At 46.3% G+C, this 27,890-nt stretch overlaps 1 protein-coding gene across 1 annotated transcript; it reads right to left on the minus strand.

The window, feature by feature from the left end:
• LOC137299710 (uncharacterized) lies at positions 1-27,677 on the minus strand. Its single transcript, XM_067968649.1, has 5 exons — positions 27,619-27,677; positions 15,170-15,281; positions 13,283-13,430; positions 12,440-12,635; positions 1-1,434 (listed from the first exon to the last, which is right to left on the minus strand). Exons 2-5 carry the CDS (start codon positions 15,182-15,184, stop codon positions 756-758), a joined length of 1,038 nt encoding a protein of 345 aa, XP_067824750.1. The 5' UTR covers positions 15,185-15,281; positions 27,619-27,677; the 3' UTR covers positions 1-755.
• Positions 27,678-27,890: the final 213 nt, after the last annotated feature.

A 27,890-nucleotide genomic window follows, 5' to 3' on the forward strand; every position in this document is an offset into this window, starting at 1 on the left:
ACTGCCACGTCTTGGCCATTCTTGACTGGCTTCTGTAATAAGATCCTTTCATGAGGTTCACCATGAACGCCGACACTTGATGCCACCCATTGGGTCACTCTACAGTGGGTGTATGTGTAGTTACAGGACTGTTCTGTGCGGGGCGGGGGTGGGAGAGGGGGCTGGTGTGGGCGCTGCTCTGTCCAGGTGGTCGGGACTGGACTCTTCACACTGTCTGATGTTAGGAGAACCGTCCACATATCACTGACTCCCTGGCCTCATGAGCAGCCAGGTGAGCCGCTGTTCTGCCCATGGGTTGCTCCTCCTCCTCGTCCTCCTCCTCCTTCTCCTCCTCCTCAATGTGGGTGGCAGATGTGGATGGGGCCTCCTCCAGTGGCCCCCCTCTCTGTTGTGCCATGTTGTTCAGGGCACAACACACGACTATAATGCGTCCCACTCTGTCTGGTGCGTATTGAAGCGCTCCCCCAGAATGATTAAAGCACCTGAAGCACATCTTGAGCAGCCCTATAACATGCTCAATTGTAGACCTGGTGGCGATGTGGCTGTCGTTATATTGACGCTGTGGCTCAGTGGTGGGGTTCCTCAGAGGTGTCATGAGCCACGTGTGCAGGGGGTATCCCCTGTCCCCGAGGAGCCAGCCCTTACGGGTGTTCGGTGCGTGGAAGAGGAGCGGGATGTTGGACTCCCGGAGGATGAAGGAATCGTGGCAGCTGCCAGGGAATCTGGCGCACACGTGAAGGAATCTCTTGTGGTGGTCACAAACGAGCTGAGTGTTGATGGAGTGATAGCCCTTCCTGTTGATGAACAGTCCTGGCTCGTGTGGAGGTGCTCGGATTGCTATATGGGTGCAATCGATTACACCCTGCACCCGTGGGAAGCCAGCCACAGCGTGGAATCCCACTGCCCTCTCCATCTGGCTGAGGTCGTCCATGGGGAAGTTCACGTAGTGCGAGGCCCTGCGAAACAAGCCGTCGGTGACCTGCTTTATGCACTTGCATGCAGACGACTGAGAGACCCCGGCGATGTCCCCAGTGGCACCCTGCAGCGATCTGAAGGTGAAGAAGTTGAGGGCAGTGGTGACTTTGACAGCGACGGGTAATGAGATGCTGCTCAGGCCCAGCCGGGAGCAGCTCGGCATGAAGGAGGCTGCAGATGTCTGCGACTACCTGGCGACTGACTCTGAGCCTCCGTATGCACTGCTCCTCAGAGAGGTCCAGGAAGCTGAGCCTCGGTCTGTAGACCCTGTGGCGAGGGTAGTGCCTCCTGCGACATCGCTCTCTCTGTTGTTGCCCTCCGTGCTCTTGTGCAGGTTCCTGTGGCGCAGCACTGCGTTGTGGAGCTCCACGTGGCGGAGGTGGACACCGTGCCTGGCGAGGATGGTGATGTTGCTCGTCGTCGGATGAAATGATGAATGCAGCCATGGTGCCCCCCATCCTGACAATGTGAGTTTAAGGGGGTCCATAAAGTAGGTAAATGTGTTTGCACAGCAAAGTTTAGGGTATAAATTAAGAATTTTGAGTGGAAAGACAAAGGTGTTGCAGCCAAAACTTTGTCTGAAGTGACAGAATGCCCTGCTGCAATAAATTAGGTTTTCCCCTCAACTGTCAAATAATCCTTTGTATCTCCCACTGGCTGCTGGCTGAAACACGTCTGCTCCAACAGGGAGTGTTTCCCACAGCACGGGAAACACGCTGAGGATCCTTCAAAATTGCACCCCTGCCAAAATCTCCACTCAATGAGGTCTCTCAAGTCCCTCAACTATCTACCTAACGATGTAAAGCAGCATCCTGCCGGCTTTAATTGCCGGTGGGAGTCCCTCATTCGGGAGGTGCACGCACCCGATCGCGTCACTGGGAATCCCGAAGTCAGTGGGTTGGAGCCGGGCTCAGGACCAGCTCCAGGATTTCACCATTTTAGGAGCCCCCCGCCCCCAACGGACCCACTCGGCCGTCCAAAAATCGGCCCCCTTATGTCCTCTTCACAACTTACTTTCCTACCAACCTTTGTCATCAGCAAATTTAGCAACCATACATTCGGTCCCTTCATCCAAGTCATTGATATAGATTGTAAATAGTTGAGGCCCAAGCACTGATCTCTGTGGCACTCCACTTGTTACATCTTGCCAACCTGAAAATGACCCATTTATGCCTATTCTCTGTTTCCTATTAGCTAACCAATCTTTTATCCATGCTAATATGTTACCCCCTACACCATGAGCTCTTATTTTGTGTAGTAGCCTTTGCTGTGACACCTTGTCAAAAGCCTTCCACAGCCTCCAAGTACACCACATCCACAGGATCCCCTTTATCCACATTGCTTGTTACTTCCTCAAAGAACTCTAATAAATTAGTCAAACACGATTTCCCTTTCACAAAGCCGTGTTGACTCTGCCTGATTGCACTGAGATTTTCTAAGTGTCCTGCAATAACCTCCTTAATAATAGATTCTTGCATTTTCCCTATGACAGATGTTTAGCAAACTGGCCTGTAGTTTCCTGCTTTCTGTCTCCCTCCTTTCTTGAATGGAGGAGTTACATTCGCTATTTTCAAATCTGCTGCACCAGAACCAGTGCAAAGAGAAACAGAATCAGTGCAGAAAGAAAGATCCAAAACCAGTGCAGAGTCAGAACCAGAATCGGTTCAGAAACAGACTAGTGCGGAGATAGAAACAGAAACATGGGCAGAACCAGTGCAGAGAGACAGAACCAAAACCAGTGCAGAGCCAGAACCTGAAACATTGCAGAGGGACAGAAACAGAACCAGTGTAGAAACAGAACCAAAACCAGTGCAGAGTTAGAACCAGAACCATTTCAGAGACTGAACCAGAACCAGAAGGTGCAGAGGAGATTCACCAGGATGTTACCAGGGCTGGAGCGCTTCAGCTATGAAGAGAGACTGGGAAGATTGGGTTTGTTTTCCTTGGAGCAGAGGAGGCTGAGGGGGGACATGATTGAGGTGTACAAAATTATGAGGGGCACAGATAGGATGGATACTAAGGAGCTTTTTCCCTTCGTTGAGGGTTCTATAACAAGGGGACATAGATTCAAGGTAAAAGGCGGGAGGTCTAGAGGGGATTTGAGAAAGAACTTTTTCACCCAGAGGGTGGTTGGAGTCTGGAACTCACTGACTGAAAGGGTTGTGGAGGCAGGAACCCTCACAACATTCAAGAAGCATTTGGATGAGCACTTGAAATGCCATAGCATACAAGGCTACGGATCAAATGCTGGAATATGGGATTAGAGTAGACAGGGCTTGATGGCCGGCGTGGACACGATGGGCCGAAGGGCCTCTATCCGTGCTGTATAACTCTATGACTCTCAGTGCAGTGACAGAACCGGAACCAGTGCAGAGACAGAATCAAAACCAGCACAGAGATAGAACTAGGACCAGTGCAGAGAGAGACCCTAAACCAGTGCAGAGACAGAACCAGAACCAATTTAGAGACAAAACCAGAACCAGTGCAGAGACAGAACCAGATCAATGCAGAGAAACAGAACAAGAGCCAGTGCAGAGAGACAGAAACAAAACCAGTGCACAGACAGAACAAGAACCAGCTCAGAGACAGCACCAGAAGCAGTGCAGAGCTAGGAACAGAACCAGTGCAGAGAGACAGAACCATAACAGTGCAAAGAGAGAACTAGAGCCAGTGCATACACAGAACCAGAACCAGTGCAAAGACAGAACCAAAACCAGTGCAGAGAAAGTACCAGGACCAATGCAGAGAAAGATCCTAAACCAGTGCAGAGACAGGACCAGAACCAATTCAGAGACAGAACCAGGACCAGTGCAGAGAGACAGAACCAAAACCATTGCAGGGACAGAACCAGGAGCAGTTCAGAGACAGAACCAGACCCAATGCAGAGTCGGAAACAGAACCAGTGCAGAGAGACAGAACCAGAACTACTACAAAGACAGTCCTCACAAAGGAGGACACAAATAACCTCCCGGAAATGTTAGGGAACTAAGGGTCTAGTGAGAGGGAGGAACTGAAGGAAATCAGTGTTAGTAAAAAAATAGTGCTAGGGAAATTAATGAGGCTAAAGGCTGACAAATCCCCAGGGCCTGATAATCTACATCCCAGAGTACTAAAGGAAGTGGCCCTGGAAATAGTCGATGCATTGGTGATCATCTTCCAAAATTCTATAGACTCTGGAACATTCCTACAGATTGGAGGGTGGCAAATGTAACCCCACTATTTAAAAAAGGAGGGAGAGAAAAAACAGGGAATTACAGACCAGTTAGCCTAACACCAGTAGTGGGGAAAATGCTAGAGTCTATTATAAAAGATGTGATAACAGAACACTTGGAAGGCATTAACGGGATTGGACAAAGTCAGCATGGGTTTATGAAAGGGAAATCATGCTTAACAAATCTACTGGAGTTTTTTGAGGATGTAACTAGTAGAATAGATGGGGGAGAACCAGTGGATGTGGTGTACTTGGATTTTCAGAAGGCTTTTGATAAGGTCCCACACAAGAGGTTAGTGTGCAAAATTAAAGCACATGGGATTGGGGGGAATATACTGGCATGGATTGAGAATTGGTTGACAGACAGGAAACAGAGAGTAGGAATAAACGGGTCTTTTTCGGGGTGGCAGGCAGTGACTAGTGGGGTACCGCAGGGATCAGTGCTTGGGCCTCAGCTATTCACAATATAGATCAATGATTTGGATGAGGGAACTAAATGTAACATTTCCAAGTTTGCAGATGACACAAAGCTGGGGTAGAATGTGAGCTGTGAGGAGGATGCAAAGAGGCTCTAATGTGATTTAGACAAGTTGGGTGAGTGGGCAAGAACATGGCAGATGCAGTATAACGTGGATAAATGTGAGGTTATCCACTTTGGTTGTAAAAACAGAAAGGCAGATTATTATCTGAATGGTGATAGATTGGGAAAAGGGGAGGTGCAACGAGACCTGGGTGTCCTTGTACACCAGTCACTGAAAGCAAACATGCAGGTACAGCAAGCAGTTAGGAAGGCGAATGGTATGTTGGCGTTCATTGCAAGAGGATTTGAGTACAGGAGCAGGGATGTCTTACTGCAGTTATACAGGGCCTTGGTGAGACCACATCTGGAGTAATGTGTGCAGTTTTGGTCTCCTTATCTGAGGATGTACTTGCCATGGAGGGAGTGCAACGAAGGTTTACCAGACTGATTCCTGGGATGGTAGGACTGACATATGAGGAGAGATTGGGTCGATAGGCCTATATTCACTAGAGTTTAGAAGAATGAGAGATGATCTCATTGAAACATGTAAAATTCTAACAGGACTAGACAGATTAGATGCAGGGAGGATGTTCCCGATGGCTGGGGAGTCCAGAACCAGGGGTCACAGTCTCAGGATACGGGGTATGCCATTTAGAACCGAGATGAGGAGAAATTTCTTCACTCAGAGGGTGGTGAACCTGTGGAATTCTCTACCACAGAAGGCAGTGGAGGCCAAGTCATTAAATATATTCAAGAAGGAGATAGACATATTTGTTAATGCTAAAGGGATCAAGGGATATGGGGAAAAAGTGGGAACAGGGTACTGATTTAAACAATCTGCCATGATCATTTTGAATGGCGGAGCAGGCCCGATGATTCTATGAGAACCAAAACCAGCCCAGAGACTGAACAAGAACCAATGCAGAGACAGAACCAAACCCAGTGAAGAGACAGTACTGGAACCAGTGCAGAGACAGAACCAGAACCAGTGCAGAGACAGAAACAGAACCAGTACAGAGACAGAACCAGAACCAGTACAGAGACAGAACCAGAACCAGTACAGAGACAGAAACAGAATCAGTGCAGAGAGACTGAACCAGAACCAGTGTTGAGATAGGACCAGAATTACTGCAAAAAGAACCAGAACCAGAACCAGTGCAGAGACAGCACCAGAACCAGTGCAGAGACAGAATCGGAACCAGTGCAGAGACAGAACCACAAACGGTCCAGAGTGACAGACCCAAAACAAGAGTGGAGAGAAGACCAGCACCAGTTCAGAGATAGAACCAGAACCAGTGCAGAGCTAGAAACAGGAACAGTGCAGAGAGACAGAAGCAGAACCAGTGTCGAGGTAGGATCAGAACTACTGCAAAAAGAACCAGAACCAGAACCAATGCAGAGACAGAACCAAAACCAATGCAGAAAGACAGCTAAAACCAAAGCAGAGACTGAACAAGAAGCAGTTCAGAGAGGGCACCTGAACCAGTGCAGAAACAGAACCAGAGAGACAGAACCAAAACCAGTGCAGAGACAGAACCAGAACCAGTTCAGAGACAGAACCAGAACCAGTGCAGAGACAGAAACAGAACCAGTGCAGAGAGACAGAACCAGAACGAGTGCAGAGGCAGAACCAGAACCACTGCATAGTGACAGGACTGGAACCAGAGCAGAGACAGAACCCGGACCATTGCAGAGACCGAACCAGGACCAATGCCTTGACATAGAAACATAGAAAATAGGAGTAGGCCATTCGGCCCTTCGAGCCTGCTCCGCCATTCAGTATGATCATGGCTGATCCTCTACCTCAATACCATATTCCCGCTCTCTCCCCATACCCCTTGATGTCTTTTGTGTCTAGAAATCTATCCAGCTCCTTCTTAAATATATTCAGTGACTTGGCCTCCACTGCCTTCTGTGGTAGAGAATTCCACAGGTTCACCATCCTCTGAGTGAAGAAATTTCTCCTCAACCAGTGCAGAGATAGAACCAAAACCAGCACAGAGACAACACCAGAACCAGTGCAGAGACAACACCAGAACCAGTGCTGAGACAACACCAGAACCAGTGCAGAGACAGCACCAGAACCAGTGCAGAGACAGAAACAGAACCAGTGCAGAGACAGAAACAGAACCAGTGCAGAGACAGAAACAGAACCAGTGCAGAGACAGAAACAGAACCAGTGCAGAGACAGAAACAGAACCAGTGCAGAGACAGAAACAGAACCAGTGCAGAGACAGAAACAGAACCAGTGCAGACACAGAACCAGAACCAGCTCAGAGACTGAACCAGAACCAATGCAGACACAGAACTACAAATGGTCCAGAGTGACAGACCCAAAACAAGTGTGAAGACAAGACCAGCACAAGTTCAGAGACAGAACCAGGACCAGTGCAGAGCTAGAAACAGGAACAGAGCAGAGACAGAAGCAGAACCAGTGCCGAGAGACAGAATCAAAACCACTGAAGAGACAGAACTAGAATGAGTTCAGACACAGCACCAGAACTGGTGCAAAGAGAACCAGTGCAGAAAGAAAGATCCAAAACCAGTGCAGTGACAGAAGCAGAACCAGTTCAGAGACAGAACCAGAAGCAGTGCAGAGACAGAATCATAACCAATGCAGAGCCAGAACCTGAACCAGTGAAGAGACAGAGCCAGAACTAATGCAAAAAGAACCAGAACCTGAACCAATGCAGAGAGACAGAACCAAAACCAGTGCATAGAGAATCAGAACCAGTGCAGAGACAGAACTAAAACCAAAGCAGAGACAGAACCAGAACTGGTTCAGAGAGGGCACCTGAACCAGTGCAGAAACAGAACGAGAACCATTGCAGAGAGACAGAACCAGAACGAGTGCAGAGACAGAACCAGAACGAGTGCAGAGACAGAACCAGAATGAGAGCAGAGGCAGAACCAGAATCAGTGCAGAAACAGAACCACAACCAGTTGAAAGGCATAACCAGGACCAGTGCAGAGAGAACCAGAACCAGAACCAGTGCAGAGACAGAAATGGAAGCTTAGCAGAGAGACACAATCAGAACTGGTGCAGAGAGACAGAATCAGACTAGTGCAGAAACAGAAACAAAACCAGTGCAGAGACAGACCCAGAACACTTGCAGAGACAGAACCAGAACCAGTGCAGAACACGACCAAAACCAGTTCAAAGACAGAAGCAGAACAAGAGCCAGTGGAGAGAAACAGAACTAGAACCTGAGCAGAGAGACGGAACCAAAACCAGTGAAGAGACAGAACCAGAACCAGTTCAGAGAAAGCACTAAAACCAGTGCAAAGAGAACCAGAACCAGTGCAGAGTGAAAGTTCCAAAACCAGTGCAGAGATAGAACCAGAACCAGTTCAGAGACAACACCAGAACCAGTGCACAACAGAACCAGTGCAGAGACAGAAATAGAACCATTGAAGAGAAAGAAACAGAGCCAATGCTGAGAGACAGAACCAGAACTACTGCAAAGACAGAACCAAAACCAGTGCAGAGCCAGGACCTGAAACATTGCAGAGAGACAGAAATAGTACCAGTGCAGAGACAGCACCAGAACCAGTGCAGAGAGAGAAGCATAACCATTGCAGAGAGAGAACCAAAACCAGTGCAGAGACAAAACCAGGACCAATGCAGAGAGACAGGACCAGAACCAGTGGAGAGAGACAGAACTGGAACCAGTGCAGAGAGACAGAATCAGAACCAGTGCAGAGAGACAGAATCAGACTAGTGCAGAAACAGAAACAAAACCAGTGCAGAGACAGACCCAGAACACTTGCAGGGAGACGGAAACAGAAACAGTGCAGAGAGAGAACAAGAACCTGTTCAGATTCAGAACCAAAACCAGTGCAGAGACAAAACCAGGACCAGCGCAGAGAGACAGAACCAGAACCAGTGGAGAGAGACAGAACCTGAACCAGTACAGAGACAGAACTGGAACCAGTGCAGGGAGACAGAATCAGAACCAGTGCAGAGAGACAGAACTAGTGCAGAAACAGAAACAAAACCAGTCCAGGGGCAGACCCAGAACACTTGCAGGGAGACGGAAACAGAAATAGTGCAGAGAGAGAACAAGAACCAGTGCAGAGAGACAGAACCAAAACCAGTGGAGAGACTGCACCAGAACCAGTGCAGAGACAACACTGGATGAGTTGCAAAGAGAACCAGAACCGGTGCAGAGAGACAGAACCAAAACCCGTGCAAAGTCAGGACCTGAAACTTTGCAGAGAGACAGAAATAGAGCCAGTGCAGACACAACACCGGAACCAGTGCAGAGAGAGAGAAGCAGAACCATTGGAAAGACAAAACCAGAACCAGTGCAGAGACAGATCCAAAATCAGTGCAGAGACAAGACCAGCTCCACTGCAGAGACAGAACCTGAACCAGTGCAGAGGCAGAACCAGGACCAGTGCAGAGAGACAGAACCTGAACCAGTGCAGAGATAGAACTGGAACCAGTGCAGAGAGACAGAATTAGAACCAGTGCAGAGAGACAGAATCAGACTAGTGCAGAAACAGACCCAGAACACTTGCAGGGTGACGGAAATAGAACCAGTGCAGAGACAGAACCAGAACTAGTGCGGAGACAGAACCAGAACCAGTGCAGAATAGAAGCAGAACCAGTTCAAAGACAGAAGCAGGATGACTGCAGACAGCCAGAACAAGAACCAGTGGAGCGAAACAGAACTAGAACAAGAGCAGAGAGACGGAACCAAAACCAGTGAAGAGACAGAACCAGAACCAGTTCAGAGATAGCACCAGAACCAGTGCAGAGAGAAAGCTCCAGAACCAGTGCAGAGTCAGAACCAGAACCAGTTCAAAGACAGAAATAGAACCATTGAAGAGAAAAAAACAGAGCAAGTGCTGAGAGACCAGACTAGAACTATTGCAAAGGCAGAACCAAAACCAGCCCAGAGTCTGAACTAGAACCGTTCCAGCGACAGAACCAGGGCTAGTGCAGAGATACAGCTCCAAAGCCAGTGTGGAGACAAGACCAGCACCTGTGCAGAGACAGAATGAGAACCAGTGCAGAGGCAGAACCATGACCACTGCAGAGACAGAAGCAGAACCAGTGCAAAGAAACAGAACTAGAACCAGAGCAGAGAGACAGAGCCAAAACCAGTGTAAAGACTGAACCAAAACCAGTGAAGAGACAGAACCAGAATCAGTTTAGAGACAGCACCAGGACCAGTGCAAAGAGAACCAGAATCAGTGCAGAAAGAAAGATCCAAAACCAGTGCAGTGACAGAAGCAGAACCAGTCCAGAGACAGAAGCAGAACCAGTCCAGAGACAGAAGCAGAACCAGTGCAGAGAAAGAACCAGAACCAGTGCAGAGACAGAATCAGTACCAGCATAGAGAGACAGAACCAAAATCAGTGCAGAGACAGAAGCAGAACCAGTGCAGAGACAGAACCAGAACCAGTACAGAGTGACAGGTCCAAAACCAGTGTGGAGACAAGACCTGTGCAGAGACAGAACCATAACCAGTGCAGAGGCAGAACCATGACTAGTGCAGAGACAGAAGCAGAACCAGTGCGAAGAAACAGAACTGGAACCAAAGCAGAGAAACAGAGCCAAAACCAGTGCAAAGACTGAACCAAAACCAGAACTGGTTCAGACGGCATCAGAACCAGTGCAGAGACAGAATCAGAACCAGTGCAGAGGAACAGAAACAGAACCAGTGTAGAGACAGCACTAGAACCAGTGCAAAGAGAACCAGACTCAGTGCAGAAAGAATGATCCAAAACCAGTGCAGAGACAGAACCAGAACTGGTTCATAGACAGCACCAGAACCAGTGCAGAGACAGGACCAGAACCAATTCAGATGCAGAACCAGAACCAGTGCAGAGACGAACCAGAACCAGTGCAGAGACAGGTCCAGAACCAGTGCAGAGACAGAATGAGAACCACTGCAGAGATAGAACGATGACGACTGCAGAGACAGAACCAGAACTAGTGCAGAGAGAGATCCCAAACCAGTGCAGAGACAGAATGAGAACCAGTGCAGAAATAGAACGAGAACCAGTGCAGAGACAGAACCAGAACTAGTGCAGAGACAGAACTGGAACCAGTGCAGAGACAAATACAAAACCAATGCAGAGAACCAGAACCCTAACCAGTGCAGAGACAGAACCAGGACCAGTGCAGAGACAGAACCAGAACCAGTGCAGAGACAGATCCAGAACCAGTGCAGAGACAGAACCAGAACCAGTGCAGAGACAAAACCAGAACCAGTGCAGAGACAGAACCAGAACCAGTGCAGAGACAGATCCAGAACCAGTGCAGAGACAGAACCAGAACCAGTGCAGAGACAAAACCAGAACCAGTGCAGAGACAGAACCAGGACCAGTGCAGAGACAGAACCAGGACCAGTGCAGAGACAGAACCAGAACCAGTGCAGAGACAGATCCAGAGTGAGTGCAGAGACAGAACCAGAACCAGTGCAGAGACAGATCCAGAGTGAGTGCAGAGACAAAACCAGAACCAGTGCAGAGGCAGATCCAAAAGACCTGCAGAGACAGATCCAGAACCAGTGCAGATACAGGACCAGAAACAGTGCAGAGATAGGATCAGAACTAATGCAGAAACAAATCCAAAAGCAGTGCAGGGACAGAACCCAAGCCATTGCAGAGAGACAGAACCGGAACCAGTGCAGAGACAGAACCATGACCACTGCAGAGACAGAACCAGAACCAGTGCAGACACAGACCCCAAACCAGTGCAGAGATAAATTCAAAACCAGTGCAGAGATAGAACCAGGACCAGTGCAGACACAGACCCCAAACCAGACCAGAGATAGAACCAGAACCAGTGCAGAGACAGAATCAGATCCAGTTCAGAGACAGAACCAGGACCAGTGCAGAGACAGCTGCAGAACTTGTGCAGAGACAGAACCAGAACCAGTGCAGGGACAGAACCCAAGCCATTGCAGAGAGACAGAACCAGAATCGGCACAGAAACAGCAGCAGAACCAGTGCAGAGACTGAACCAGAACTAATGCAAAGAGAACCAGAACCACTGCAGAGACAGATCCAAAAGCAGTGCAGGAACAGAACCAGGACCAGTGCAGAGAGAATGAAGCTGGTCCAGTTCAGAGAGCTGGTCCCTGATATTTACGGGGAGGCAGGGAAGGAACTGACCTGGATAATGATGGCAAGCTATCAGTTGTTTCCGGGGTTGGGGGGGAGGCGCGGGGATTTAACGGCTGGATCTCATTATCATTTTTAACTCCGTTTCCCGCCAGATTGACAGGCTGCTCGGCTGCCGGGCGGGAAACCCACCAGTAGAAGGACGCAGCCAGGGACCTGCTGGCACCGGCTGCTGCTGCCTCCCTTTCGCTGGCAGGGAGCCCTTGGAAACCTGGCAGGCCAGCCTTAAATTTAATTGGCTGCCAACACATCAGGAATGGAGCCTCATTTAGGTAATGTAATGACGGACCCCTCTCTCCAGAGCGTGTTACTCAGGCGTCCCCTAACCCTCCGCGGTAAACCGGATGCAGGCCCGTTCACAGCGGGTTGGAGTTGGGTTTCGCATATTTGCTGATTTAAATCCCCACCCCTCCCCCCCACAACCCTCTCCCGCCTGTCATGGGCGGGGGGGGGGGTTAAAATCTTCCCCGCCTGGAGTCCCAACCTCTTGAATCAATCCAAAGAAACAAAGCAAATGTAGAAACCCTGAGTGAGTGAGAGCTCGAAGCAGTCCTGAAGGCCAGAGCCGCAGTGAGTGCAGCAATGACACGTACCTGAGGAAATCGGGCGCACTAAGAATCATGTGCTGAAAATCTTCCAGTGATAGCTTGCCATCATTATCCAGATCAGCTTCGTCCAGAACCTTCTCGCAGACCAGCCTCACCTCCTCTGGGCTCAGCTCATTTCGAGTCACTTTGTTCAATGTCTTCTCCAAATCCGATTTGCAGATAAAATTATCGTTGTTAAAATCTAAATGTTTGAAAGAAATTAGTTTCATTGCTCAGGTCAACTCAACTTAAAGCAAGACCACAGCTGCTGCATAACGAGAGGTGTACTGGTCAAACCGAGCCACACTGCCTCAGCAACAGGAGCACCTTTGAGTACTTCGAGAAAACAATATCATATAGGATCATACATGTTTAAAAACCTTTTTGATTTAATTATCGTTTAAGATTCCCCACCAGAGAAAATAGTTTCTCTCTGTCTACCCTCTCAACTCCTTTCATCATCTTAAACACCTCAATTAGATCATCCCTTAATCTTCTATATTCAAGGGAATACAAGCCTAGTCTAAGTAACCTGTCCTCATAATTTAACCCTTTTAGCCCCGCAATTTTCCTGTACGGCAGGATTCTCGAAAACCCAGGGTGCAATTGCAGCCCTTACAGAGGGGTTTCCTCCCTCACACCCCGTTAGAAAGCTCCTGGTGAGAGGTTCAGTCCCACACTGAATATATAATTAGGCTGGACGGTCAGGCTGGGTTAGCTGTTCCTAAAACATAGAAGTGCAAAGCTCACGAGAGCAACAGTTGTTCAGCCCAAGTGTAGAGACGGGAAAATGTAAACCAATAAACCAAGAAATAAACCCTCCGATCACTGCTGTCAAGTCAAACTCACCGTAAATCTTAAATGCATAGCATGCCTTCAGATCACGTGGGGCCATCTCACTGAGCACAGAGAACATATCCAGGAAATCATCCAGGGTCATGTTCCCCTCGCTGTCCTCGGAGAATACCTCCGCAATCCTCTGGCAGAAGGGATTATCCTGCAGTTAGAGAACAGTGCCCGGCAGTGACATAATACATTAAACGATAGAGTGAAACTTTCACCATCGAAACATGGCATCAGGCTTGTAGTGAGAGGCAGAGAGTAAGTTGTGAGCTAGCACTGAGCGTCACACACTGCGTGTTGTTTAGCCCTTTTATGTGGCACCTTATCGAATGCCTTTTGAAAATCCAAATATACGACATCAATTGGTTCCCCTTTATCTACCCTACTAGTTACATCCTCAAAAAACTATAATAAATTTGTCAAACATGATTTCCCTTTCATAAAACCATGTTGACTCTGCCTAATCATATTATAATTTTCTAAGTGCCCTGTTACCACTTCCTTAATAATGGATTCCAGCATTTTCCCGACGACTGATGTCAGGATAACTGGCCTGTAGTTCCCTGTTTTCTCTCTCCCTTCTTTCTTGAATAGTGGGGTTACATTTGCTACCTTCCAATCCACAGGGACCGTTCTAGAATCTAGGGAATTTTGGAAGATCACAACCAATATCCACTATCTCTGCAGCCTCCTCTTTTAGAACCCTGGGATGGAGGCCATCAGGTCCAGGGGATTGATGGGCTTTTAGTCCCTTTAGTTTCTCCAGTACTTTTTCTCTACTGATATTAATTACTTTACGTTCCTCACTCTCATTAGACCCTTGATTCCCCACTATTTCTGGTATGTTTTTTGTGTCTTCTACTGTGAAGGCAGATACAAAATATTTGTTTAACGCATCTGCCATTTCCTGATTCCCCATTATAATTTCTCCTGTCTCAGCCTCTAAGGGACCAACATTTACTTTCACTACTCTCTTCCTTTTTACACACCTGTAGAAGCTCTTACAATCCGTTTTTATATTTCTTGCTAGTTTACTCTCATATTCTATTTTCTCCCTTTTTATCAATTTTTTGGTCGTCCTTTGCTGGTTTCTAAAACTCTCCCAATCCTCAGGCTTCCTACTCTCCTTGGCAACATTATAAGCCTCTTCTTTTAATCTAATACGATCCTTAACTTCTTTAGTTAGCCACGGATAAATCACTTTTCCTGTGGAGTTTTTATTTCTCAATGGAATGTATATTTGTTGATAATATTGAAATATTTCTTTAAATGTTTGCCATTGTTTATCAACTGTCACACCCTTTAATCTAATTCCCCAATCTACCTTAGCCAACTCGCCCCTCATATCTAAGTAACTGGCTTTATTTAAGTTTAAGACTCTCGATTCTGACTTTAGTATGTCACTCTCAATGTTTCTGAATGCGTTTTGGGGTTCCGGCTGTTTTGGTTGTGTTGATTTTAGGGGTTCAGGTTTGTATTGGTTGCGATGGGTTTTGGGGGATTCTGGTTGCATTGGGTTTTGGGGGTTCAGGTGGTTTTGGTTTATTGGGTTTTGAGGGCTTCACGTTAATTTGGTTGTGTTGGGATTTGGGGATCTCCACTTGATGCAATTTCATTAAATAAACAAATGATTTGATAAATGGGAACCCCTTATGATTAACACAACACACACCATGACCAGTAAATGAACTGTTAATGATATTCTGCTCAGTTCCCATCTCTGGACAGGTGGAGATTACATTTCATTTTCAAGCCAGTCCCCTGGTCTCTTGTGGGTGTTAGGTTGCTGGAGCAATCCTCAAAGATCCTGTCAATTAGTACTGGCTGAATTATTCAGGGCCGGCCAGTGAGAGTGCTCTTGGCACAAGCTGTGGTTTCCCACACCCTGACTACCTTCAGTTCAGGCATGCTGCTGATCAATTCATATGGGATCTTCACGTCAGGATTGTTCTTGTAATCGAGTGGTACCAGCTGTGGAGCCAGGTCTCGGTAGCGGTGGAACAATCTGGAAAGAAAGTGAGAGTACTCAGCGTTTTACTAAAGACCCAAAAAACGATTTCATTGACTTGCCTTGTCACACGAGTGTTCCAAATAGTGAACTCTCTTTTGTTGTTCAGTCATTTTCTCACCTAATCTCCGAGTGCCGCAGATCTTTAGCTGCCAAGTGGATGCATCGAGGAACCCTGGCTGACCAGAGCACCACAAGCTGCTGCCAATCATTCCAATAGAGGTGACTGGTGACAGGAGCTTGGAGTGTCCGGCCTTCCTACATACTCCTTGTGGTGACCTGGCAAATCCCACGATGGACATCAGCAGCTCGCTGAGTGCGGATTTGCAATAACTCGTCCGCACACAGGGTCACAGCATGTTGTACCAGATATGTTGTACCTAAGGCTACCTTTATGTCCCTTACTCCACTTTGACCCATATTCCCCATTAATCCCTCCAACATATCACGTCTTCAAGTTCATCATTCCTAGTAGCTCTCGATATATTCATCCCTTGAACAGCAGAGCACACACACAACTGAAGTGACTTTATTAGTGTGAAGCACACTGGCATAAAATAAGGAAAAAAATAAAGAAATGAGATGACATCATTTACCCATCAAACCCTTTCCACAGAGATGGTGCAATCAGCCCTAACCGTGACTCCACCCTACAAATTTAACCCTTAGATTGCTGGCATGCCCTGGAAATTCCAGGATTGTTGGGCCAACCTTTACTTCAAGTGTTCAGTTGCAACTGTACACAACTGCAGTATCAGGTAACATTATTACTATAATACTAATCGTAAACAGCTATTGAGGTGTTGGGGTAACATTATTACTATAATACTAATCGTATACAACTATTGAGCTGTTGGGGTAACATTATTACTATAATACTAATCGTATACAACTATTGAGCTGTTGGGGTAACATTATTACTATAATATTAATCGTATACAACTATTGAGGTGTTGGGGTAACATTATTACTATAATACTAATCGTATACAACTATTGAGCTGTTGGGGTAACATTATTACTATAATACTAATCGTATACAACTATTGAGTTGTTGGGGTAACATTATTACTATAATACTAATCGTAAACAGCTATTGAGGTGTTGGGGTAACATTATTACTATAATACTAATTGTATACAACTATTGAGCTGTTGGGGTAACATTATTACTATAATACTAATCGTATACATCTATTGAGCTGTTGGGGTAACATTATTACTATAATACTAATCGTATACAACTATTGAGCTGTTGGGGTAACATTATTACTATAATACTAATCGTATACAACTGTTGAGCTGTTGGGGTAACATTATTACTATAATACTAATTGTATACAACTATTGAGCTGTTGGGGTAACATTATCACAATAATACTAATCGTATACAACTATTGAGCTGTTGGGGTAACATTATTACTATAATACTAATCGTAAACAGCTATTGAGGTGTTGGGGTAACATTATTACTATAATACTAATCGTATACAACTATTGAGCTGTTGGGGTAACATTATTACTATAATACTAATTGTATACAACTATTGAGCTGTTGGGGTAACATTATTACTATAATACTAATCGTATACAACTATTGAGCTGTTGGGGTAACATTATTACTATAATACTAATCGTATACAACTGTTGAGCTGTTGGGGTAACATTATTACTATAATACTAATCGTATACAACTGTTGAGCTGTTGGGGTAACATTATTACTATAATACTAATCGTATACAACTATTGAGCTGTTGGGGTAACATTATCACAATAATACTAATCGTATACAACTATTGAGCTGTTGGGGTAACATTATTACTATAATACTAATCGTAAACAGCTATTGAGGTGTTATAGAATCATAGAATCATAGAAGTTACAACATGGAAACAGGCCCTTCGGCCCAACATGTCCATGTCGCCCAGTTTATACCACTAAGCTAGTCCCAATTGCCTGCACTTGGCCCATATCCCTCGATACCCATCTTACCCATGTAACTGTCCAAATGCTTTTTAAAAGACAAAATTGTACCCGCCTCTACTACTGCCTCTGGCAGCTCGTTCCAGACACTCACCACCCTTTGAGTGAAAAAATTGCCCCTCTGGACCCTTTTGTATCTCTCCCCTCTCACCTTAAATCTGTGCCCCCTCGTTATAGACTCCCCTACCTTTGGGAAAAGATTTTGACTATCGACCTTATCTATGCCCCTCATTATTTTATAGACTTCTATAAGATCTCCCCTTAACCTCCTACTCTCCAGGGAAAAAAGTCCCAGTCTGTCTAACCTCTCCCTGTAAGTCAAACCATCAAGTCCCGGTAGCATCCTCGTAAATCTTTTCTGCACTCTTTCTAGTTTAATAATATCCTTTCTATAATAGGGTGACCAGAACTGTACACAGTACTCCAAGTGTGGCCTCACCAATGCCCTGTACAACTTCAACAAGACATCCCAACTCCTGCATTCAATGTTCTGACCAATGAAACCAAGCATGCTGAATGCCTTCTTCACCACCCTATCCACCTGTGACTCCACTTTCAAGGAGCTATGAATCTGTACTCCCAGATCTCTTTGTTCTATAACTCTCCCCAACGCCCTACCATTAACGGAGTAGGTCCTGGCCCGATTCGATCTACCAAAATGCAGCACCTCACATTTATCTAAATTAAACTCCATCTGCCATTCATCGGCCCACTGGCCCAATTTATCAAGATCCCATTGCAATGGGGTAACATTATTACTATAATACTAATCGTATACAACTATTGAGCTGTTGGGGTAACATTATTACTATAATACTAATCGTATACAACTATTGAGCTGTTGGGGTAACATTATTACTATAATACTAATCGTATACAACTATTGAGCTGTTGGGGTAACATTATTACTATAATACTAATCGTATACAACTGTTGAGCTGTTGGGGTAACATTATTACTATAATACTAATCGTATACAACTATTGAGCTGTTGGGGTAACATTATTACTATAATACTAATCGTATACAACTGTTGAGCTGTTGGGGTAACATTATTACTATAATACTAATCGTATACAACTATTGAGCTGTTGGGGTAACATTATTACTATAATACTAATCGTATACAACTATTGAGGTGTCGAGTAACATTAGTACTATAATACTTTGGCAGCGTGAATACAAAATTGGCTAAGGGACAGAAAGCAGAGAGTAGTGGTGAATGGTTGTTTTTCAGACTGGAGGGAAGTGTACAGAGATGTTCCCCAGGGGTCAGTATTAGGACCACTGCTCTTTTTGATATATATTAATGACCTGGACTTGGGTGTAGAGGGTATAATTTCAAAGTTTGCCGATGACACAAAACTCGGGAATGTAGTAAACAATGTGGAGGATAGTGACAGACTTCAGGAGGACAAAAACAGACTGATGAAATGGACAGGCACATGGCTGATTAAATTTAACGCAGAGAAGTGTGAAGTGATACATTTTGGTAGGAAGAATGAGGAGAGGCAATAGAAACTAAATGGTACAATTTTAAATGGGGTGCAGGAACAGAGAGACCTGGGGGTGTATGTACACAAATCTTTGAAGGTGGCAGGACAAGTTGAGAAAGCTGTTAAAAAGGTATATGGAAGCCTGGGCTTTATTGATGGAGGCACAGAGTACAAAAGCAAGGAAGTTATGCCAAACCTTTATAAAACTCTGGTTAGGCCTCAGCTGGAGTATTGAGTTCAATTCTGGGCACCGCACTTTAGGAAGGATGTGAAGGTCTTGGAGAGGGTGCAGAAGAGATTTACTAGAATGGTTCCAGGGATGAGGGACTTCAGTTATGTGGAGAGACTGGAGAAGCTGTGATTGTTCTCCTTAGAACAGAGAAGGTTAAGAGGAGATTTGATCGAGGTGTTCAAAATCATGAACAGTTTTGACGGAGTAAATAAGGAGAAACTGTTTCCAGTGGTAGAAGGGTCAGTAACCAGAGGACACAGATTTAAGGTGATCGGCAAAAGAGCCCGAGGCGACATGAGGAAACATTTTTTTAGGCAGCGAGTTGTTGTGATCTGGAATTCACTGCCTGAAAGGGCGGTGGAAACAGATTCAATAGTAACTTTCAAAATACTTGAAGGGAAAAAATTTACAGGGCTATGGGGAAGGAGTAGGGGAGTGGGATTAATTTAATTGCTCTTTCAAAGAGCTGACAAGGACATGATGGGCCAAATGGCCTCCTCCTGTGCTGTACTTACTATGCTATTATGATATACAACTATTCAGGTAACAAGTAACATTATTACTATAAAACTAACCATATACAACTCAAGTATTGAGTAACATTATTACTATAATACTAGCTGTATACAACTATTCAGGTATCGAGTAACATTATTACGATAATACTAACCGTATACAATTACTCAGGAGTCAGGTAACAATGGCTCAGACTTTGCTGGGAAGATAACTGTGAGTATAATGAGCACACTGTTATTAGTGTGTAAATAATCTAGCAATTTGTGCTGAGGATGAGATACGCCTTGTGTTGAAAATCGCCACAAATTGCTGGGTGACCTGTGCCGCTCTGCCGTTAGCCTTGCAAAAATGGGAGCTCGCTGTCAATCTCCCTGTGGATTTCAAGAAATTGCTGCATTTCCGCTGTTAAAACAAATTAAACTTGCCTCAGAAAGTTAGGGCTAGTACTTAAAAGCGTAAGGACCCTTTCAATAAGGAGATTTATGTTCTGACAATGCCACTCAATCTCTTCGGCCCAATAAGAGACCAATTTGAGTTGTGGAGTCTCATGCCTGCATGCAGTAAATGGTGTTTGAGATATTTAAAATTTAATTTTTTTTTAAAGTCTTACTTTTCCTTTCTGTCTCTTTTTTCTCTCTCTCTTAACCCAATCTTTCTTTCCCTCTCTTTATTTCTCATTCTGTATCTAATTTGATTCTAATTCACTCTAATTCCTTTTCCGTCATTCCTCTGTTTATTTCTCAATCCTTAAATCTCATTAGTTAAGGAGATGGGCCTTTGGTCCCGTCATTCACTGAGGTCCCAGATGCCTTGTTGCCCTTGCCGTTCCATTATCAGCTCACACTTCCAGCAGTTTGCAGCACAAATCATTTTCGAGCTGAAGGATGAGGAAAAAATCTAACAAATGGGGCACACTGATGCCATGCTCGAGCAAAACATGCCCCATTATTACTACAATACTAACCATATACAACTACTCAGGTATCGAGTAATATTATACTACAATACTAGCCATATACAACTACTCAGGTATCGAGTAACATTATTACTACAATACTAGTAAGCCCTGAGTCAAGAGCGAGCGCGGACCCGCGAGGCGGAGCATTGGAACATCGGAGCAGGTAAAAAACGAGGCCCGGGGAGCGAGGAAGAAACCTAAAGTGATGTCAGCACAAGGGACGGAGCTGATTAGTGAGGATCTGGTGAGTGTTTTTTTTTAAGTCTAAGTTTATTTCTCTTAAGTTTAGTTAATAATCTAATAAATCGAGGCACGGCAGGAAACCTCAGACCCATCGAATGCACATCCTGTGCCATTTGGGAACTCCAGGATGCTTCCCATGTCCTGGACAACCACAGGTGCAGGAAGTGTCGTCAGCTGGAGGAGCTCGAGCTTCGGGTCTCGGAGTTTGAGCAGCAGCTGGAGTCACTGCAGAGCATCCCCGAGGCTGAGAGTTTAGTGGATAGCACGTTTCAGGAGGTGGTCAACCCACAGCTTTAGAGAGTGCAGGCAGAGAGGGACTGGGTGACCACCAGACAGACAAGGAGGACCAGGCAGGTAGTGCAGGAGACCTGTGAGGGCATCTCGCTCTCAAACCTGATGAAGGAGAGGGTTCCTCTGGGGAGTGCAGCCAGGACTAAGACCACCGCACCATGGATGGCTCAGCTGTACGGGGTTGGGGGGGGGGAGGAAAAAGGTCAGGAGAGTGATAGTGATAGGGGATTCAATAGTTAGGGGAACAGACAGGTGTTTCTGTGGCCACAGACGTGATTCCAGGATGGTAACATAGAAAATAGGAGCAAGAGTCGGCCATTCGGCCCTTCGGGCCTGCACCACCATTCGCAATGATCATGGCTGATCGTCTAACTCAGTACCCTGTTCCCGCTTTTTCCCATATCCCTTGATCCCTTTAGTATTAAGAAATATATCTATCTCCTTCTTGAACACATCTAATGACTTGGCCTCCACTGCCTTCTGTGGTAAAGAATTCCACAGGTTCACCATCCTCTGAGTGAAGAAATTTCTCCTCATCTCGGTTCTAAATGGCATACCCCGTATCCTGAGACTGTGACCCCTGGTTCTGGACTCCCCAGCCATCGGGAACATCCTCCCTGCATCTAGTCTGTCTAGTCCTGTTAGAATTTTAGATGTTTCGATGAGATCCCCTCTCACTCTTCTAAACTCGAGTGAATATAGGCCTAGTCGACCCAATCTCTCCTCATACATCAGTCCTGCCATCCCAGGAATCAGTCTGGTAAACCTTTGTTGCACTCCCTCCATGGCAAGGACATCCTTCCTCAGATAAGGAGACCAAAACTGCACACAATACTCCAGATGTGGTCTCACCAAGGCCCTGTATAACTGCAATAAGACATCCCTGTTCCTATACTCAAATCCTCTTGCAATGAAGGCCAACATACCATTCACATTCCTAACTGCTTGCTGCACCTGAATGCTGGCTTTCAGCGACTGGTGTACAAGGACACCCAGGTCTCTTTGCACCTCCCCTTTTCCCAATCTATCACCATTCAGATAATAATCTGCCTTTCTGTTTTTACAACCAAAGTGGATAACCTCACATTTATCCACGTTATACTGCATCTGCCATGTTCTTGCCCACTCACCCAACTTGTCTAAATCACATTAGAGCCTCTTTGCATCCTCGTCACAGCTCACATTCCACCCAACTTGTCTAAATGTATGCTGCCTCCCTGGTGCCAGGGTCAAGGATATCACTGAGCGCCTGCAGAACATTCTGGAGGGGGAGGGTGAACAGCCAGAGGTCGTGGTCCATACAGGTACCAACAACATAGGTAGAAAGAGGGATGAGGTCCTGCAGGCAGATTTTAAGGAGTTAGGAAAGAAATTAAGAAGCAGGACCTCAAGGGTAATAATTTTTTAAAATTTGATTCATGGGATGTGGGCGTCGCTGGCGAGGCCGGCATTTATTGCCCATCCCTAATTGCCCTCGAGAAGGTGGTCGTGAGCCGCCTTCTTGAAACGCTGCAGTCTGTGTGGTGAATGTTCTCCCAATGTGCTATTAGGAAGGGGAGTTCCAGGATTTTGACCCAGCGACGATAAACGAAGGGTGACATATTTCCAAGTTGGGATGATGTGTGACATGGAGGGGAACGTGCAGGTGGTGTTGTTCCCATGCACTGCTGCCCTTGTCCTTCTAGGTGGTAGAGGTCGCTGGTTTGGGAGGTGCTGTCGAAGAAGCCTTGGCGAGTTGCTGCAGTACATCCTGTGGATGGTACACACTGCAGCCACTGTGTGCCGGTGGTGAAGGGAGTGAATGTTTAGGGTGGTGGATGGGGTGCCAATCAAACGGGCTGCTTTATCCTGGATGGTGTCGAGTTTCTTGAGTGTTGTTGGAGCTGCACTCATCCAGGCAAGTGGAGAGTATTCCATCACACTCCTGACTTGTGCCTTGTAGATGGTGGAAAGGCTTTGGGGAGTCAGGAGGTGAGTCACTCACCACAGAATACCCAGCCTCTCACCTGCTCTTGTAGCCACAGTATTTATGTGGCTGGTCCAGTTAAGTTTCTGGTCAATGGTGACCCCCAGGATGTTGATGGTGGGGGATTCGGCGATGGTAATGCCGTTGAATATCAAGGGGAGGTGGTTGGACTCTCTCTTATTGGAGATGGTCATTGCCTGGCACTTATCTGGCGCGAATGTTACTTGCCACTTATCAGCCCAAGCCTGGATATTGTCCAGGTCTTGCTGCATGCGGGCATGGACTGCTTCATTATCTGATGGGTTGTGAATGGAACTGAACACTGTGCAATCATCAGCAAACATCCCTATTTCTGACCTTATGATGGAGGAAAGGTCATTGTTGAAGCAGCTGAAGATGGTTGGGCCCAGGACACTGTCCTGAGGAACTCCTGCAGCAATGTCCTGGGGCTGAGATGATTGGCCTCCAACAACCACTACCATCTTCCTTTGTGCTAGGTATGACTTCAGCCACTGGAGAGTTTTCCCCATGATTCCCATTGACTTCAATTTTACTAGGGCTCCTTGATGCCACGCTCGGTCAAATGCTGCCTTGATGTCAAGGGCAGTCACTCTCACCTCACCTCTGGAATTCAGCTCTTTTGTCCATGTTTGGACCAAGGCTGTAATGAGGTCTGGAGCCGAGTGGTCCTGGTGGAACCCAAACTGAGCATCGGTGAGCAGGTTATTGGTGAGTAAGTGCCGCTTGATAGCACTGTCGACGACACCTTCCATCACTTTGCTGATGATTGAGAGTAGACTGATGGGGCGGTAATTGGCCGGATTGGATTTGTCCTGCTTTTTGTGGACAGGACATAATCTCCGGATTACTCCTGTTGCCACATGCTGGTGAGCATAGAAACAGGAAGATAGAGCATGAATGTGTGGCTGGAGAGATGGTGCAGGAGGGAGGGCTTTCGATTCCTGGGGCATTGGGACCAATTCTGGGGGAGGTGGGACCTATACAGGCTGGAAGGGATGCACCTCAACAGAGCTGGGACCAATGTTCTCGTGGGGAGGTTCATTGGTGCTGTGGGGGGGGGGGGTTTAAACTAATTTGGCAGGGGGATGGGCACCTGGTCTTAGCATTGGAAAGGAAAAATAAGGGGCACAAAGGATTGGGAGAGAAAGGTGGCACTAGAATCGGAAATAGTCCAGTATTAGGTGGGATCAGACTAAGAGAGAGTACAAAAAAGTCTAAGACTGGTTTGCAGTGCAAGTGTGTAAACACACGAAGCGTGGTGAACAAAGTTGGTGAGCTGAAGGCGCAAATAGCCACATGGGAATACGATGTCATGGTGACAATAGAGACCTGGCTCAAAAAAGGGCAGAATTGGATACTAAATATTCCTGGATACAAGGTGTTCAGGAAAGAAAGGAGGGGGGGATATGATAGTATTGATTAAGGAGAATATTGCAGTCCTGGAGAGAGAGGATGTCCTGGAGGGTCATGGTTAGAGTTAAGAAACAATAGAGGTGCCATTACACTACTGGGTGTATTCTATAGGCCATCAACTGGTGGGAAGGATATAGAGGAGCAAATTTGCCAGGAAATTACAGAGAGTTGCAAAAGCTATAGAGTAGTGATAACGGGGGATTTCAACTATCTTAATATCGATTATGTAGGTACTGGGATAGTAATAATATAAGGGGCAAAGAGGGGGAGGAATTTTTGAAATATGTTCAGGAGAACTTTCTTGACCAGTACATTTCCAGCCCAATGAGGAAGGAGGCTTTGCTGGATTTGGTTCTGGGGAATGACGAGGGCCAAGTGGAGCAAGTGTCAGTGGGGGAACATTTAGGGAACAGGGGTAGTATCATAAGATTTAGAATAGCTATGGAAAAGGACATGGACCACTCTAAAGTAAAAATACTCAATTGTAGGAGGGCCAATTTCAGTGGGTTGAGAATGAGTAAATTGGAATCAAAGATTGTCCGGCAAAACTGTAATCAAACAATGGGTTGCCTTTAAGGAGGAGATGATTCGGATACAATCTTGGTGCATTCCCACGGGGGAGAAAGGCAGGGCAACTAAAGCCAGAGCTCCCTGGATGACAAAAGAGATAGAGAGTAAGATGAAGCAAAAAAGAAGGGTGTATGACAGAAGTCAGGTTGATAATACAAGTGAGAACCAGGCAGAATATAGAAAGTTCAGAGGGGAAGTGAAAAAGGAAATGAGGGGCAAAGAGAGAGTATGAGAATAGACTGGCGGCAAACATAAAAGGGAATCCAAAAGTCTTCTACAGGCATGTAAACAGTAAACGGGTAGTAAGAGGAGGGGTGGGACCGATTAGGGACCATAAAGGAGATCTACTCATGGAGGCAGAGGGGATGGCTGAGATATTAAATGAGTACTTTGCATCTGTCTTTACCAAGGAAGAAGATGCTGCCGCAGTCTCAGTAAAGAAAGATGTAGCTGATATACTGGATGGGCAAAAAATTGATAAAGAAGAGGTACTAGAAAGGCTGGCTGTACTTAAAGTAGGCAAGTCACCCGGTCCAGATGGTTTGCATTCTAAGTTGCTGAGGGAAGTAAGGGTGAAAATTGCGGAGGTACAGACCATAATCTTCCAAACATCCGTAGATACGGGGGTGGTGCCAGAGGACTGGAGAATTGCAAATGTTACACCCTTGTTCAAAAAAGGGTGTAAGGATAAACCCAGCAACTACAGGCCAGTCAGTTTAACCTCAGTGGTGGGGAAAATTTAGAAATGATAATTTGGGCAGAATTAACAGTCACTTGAACGAGTGTGGATTGATTAGGGAAAGCCAGCACGGATTTGTTAAAGGCAAATTGTGTTTAACTAACTTGATAGAGTTTTTTGATGAGGTAACAGAGAGGGTCGATGAGGGCAATGCAGTTGCTGTGTTGGACTGGGTGACCATCAGACAGACAAGGAGGAGCAGGCAGGTAGTGCAGGAGACCCCTGAGGGCATCTCATTCTCAAACTGGTATTCTGAATACTGCTGAGGGAGAGGGTTCCTCTGGAGAGTGCAGCCAGAGCCAAGTCCACAGCACCATGGGTGGCTCAGCTGTACAGGGTGGGGGGAGGAGAAAGGTCAGGAGAGCGATAATGATAGGGGATTCTATAGTTAGGGGAACAGACAGGTGTTTCTGCGGCCGCAGACATGATTCCAGGATGGTATGTTGCCTCCCTGGTGCCAGGATCAAGGATGTCACTGAGTGGCTGCAGAACATTCTGAGGGGGAGGGTGAAGAGCCAGAGGTCATGGTCCATATTGGTACCAACGACATAGGTAGAAAGAGGGATGAGATCCTGCAGGCAGATTTTAAGGAATTAGGAAAGAGATTAATAAGCAGGACCTCAAAGGTAGTAATCTCCGGATCACTCCCTGCGCCACACGCAGGTGAGTATAGAAATAGGAGGAGAGTGTAGATGAATGCGTGGCTGGAGAGATGGTGCAGGAGGGAGGGCTTTAGATTCCTGGGGCATTGGGACCAGTCCTGGGGGAGGTGGGACCTGTACAGGCCGGACGGGTTGCATCTCAACTGGGCCGGGACCAATATCCTTGCGGAAAAGGTTTGCAAGTGCTGTTGGGGAGGGTTTAAACTAGCTTGGCATGGGGATGGGAACCTGAGTGTAGATTCAGAAGGGAGAGAAGCAGAGCTGGAAATAGAAGGCAGAAAATTCGTAAGCGAGTTTGGAAGGCAGAGGAAACAAAGGCTAGAAAATAGACAACAAAAGAGTTTGGCAGTGCTTAATGGTGTAGACCTCAATGCAAGGAGTCTAGTGAATCAGGTGATGAGCTGAGGGCACAGATAGACACGCGGCAGTACGATATCATCGCTATTACTGAAACATGGCTTAAAGAGGGGCAGGAATGGCAGCTCAACATTCCTGGTTACAGGGTGTTCAGACGAGACAGAGAGGGGATAAAAAAGGAGGGGGGGTGGCAATATTGGTTAAAGAAACAATTACGGCTGTGAGGAGGATGATATGTTAGAAGGAGCATCAAATGAGGCCTTATGGGTTCAGTTAAGGAACAAAAAAGGGACAGTCACTGCTGGGAGTTAACTATAGACCCCCAAACAGTCAGAGGGAGATAGAAGAGCAAATATGTCGGCAAATTTCTGAGAAGTGCAAAAACAATAGGGCAGTAATAGGGGATTTCAACTACCCCAATATTAACTGGGATACAAACAGTGTGAAAAGTATAGAGGGAGCAGAATTCTGAAATTGCATTCAGGAGAACTTTTTTAGCCAGGATATAGCAAGCCCAACAAGAGAGGGGGCAGTTCTGGATTTAGTTTTAGGAAATGAGGCTGGGCAGGTGGAAGGAGTATCAGTGGGAGAGTATTTTGTTGGTAGTGATCATAATTCAGTTAGTTTTAGCATAGGAAAAGGACTTAAAGTTCTCAATTGGGGAAAGGCCAATTTTACTAAGCTGAGAAGTGATTTAGCAAAAGTGGACTGGAAACAGCTACTTGAAGGTAAATCAGTGTCAGAGCAGTGGGAGGCATTCAAGGGGGAGATTCAAGGGGGAGATTCAAGGGGGAGAGTAAAGGGGCTCAATTTTCAAAGGGCGAGGGGGTGGCAGCAGGGGGTGGTGGGTCAACGGGCACGCGGCAAACCCGGATAATCAAAACTTACCTTTCCCTAAGTGATGACGACTTAATTGGTGGCCCTTAATCCTGTTTCCGGGTTTGCTGTCCAAAAGCTGCGCAGTGGGTGGACTGCACACCCACATGACAGGCAGCTGGAGAGTCTGGATTTAAAGGGCCATTGCTCCAGTGGATTTTGCTGGAACAAAGACCAAGAACACTCAATATGGAGCAGCACAGGGGAAAGGCTGCTCCAAGATTCAGCGATGCCTCACTCCGGGTGCTTTTGGCCGGGGTGAGGAGGGGGAGGGTAATTTTTTA

Source organism: Heptranchias perlo, chromosome 29, assembly GCF_035084215.1.
Source record: "Heptranchias perlo isolate sHepPer1 chromosome 29, sHepPer1.hap1, whole genome shotgun sequence".
Taxonomy (NCBI): Eukaryota; Metazoa; Chordata; class Chondrichthyes; order Hexanchiformes; family Hexanchidae; genus Heptranchias; species Heptranchias perlo.

Coding starts and splice junctions, on each gene's coding strand:
- LOC137299710 (XM_067968649.1), bottom strand. Junction 12,636..13,282: donor CTATGCATTTAAGATTTACG/GTGAGTTTGACT, acceptor TCAAACATTTAG/ATTTTAACAACGATAATTTT. Junction 1,435..12,439: donor AGTGCGCCCGATTTCCTCAG/GTACGTGTCATT, acceptor TCACATTGTCAG/GATGGGGGGCACCATGGCTG.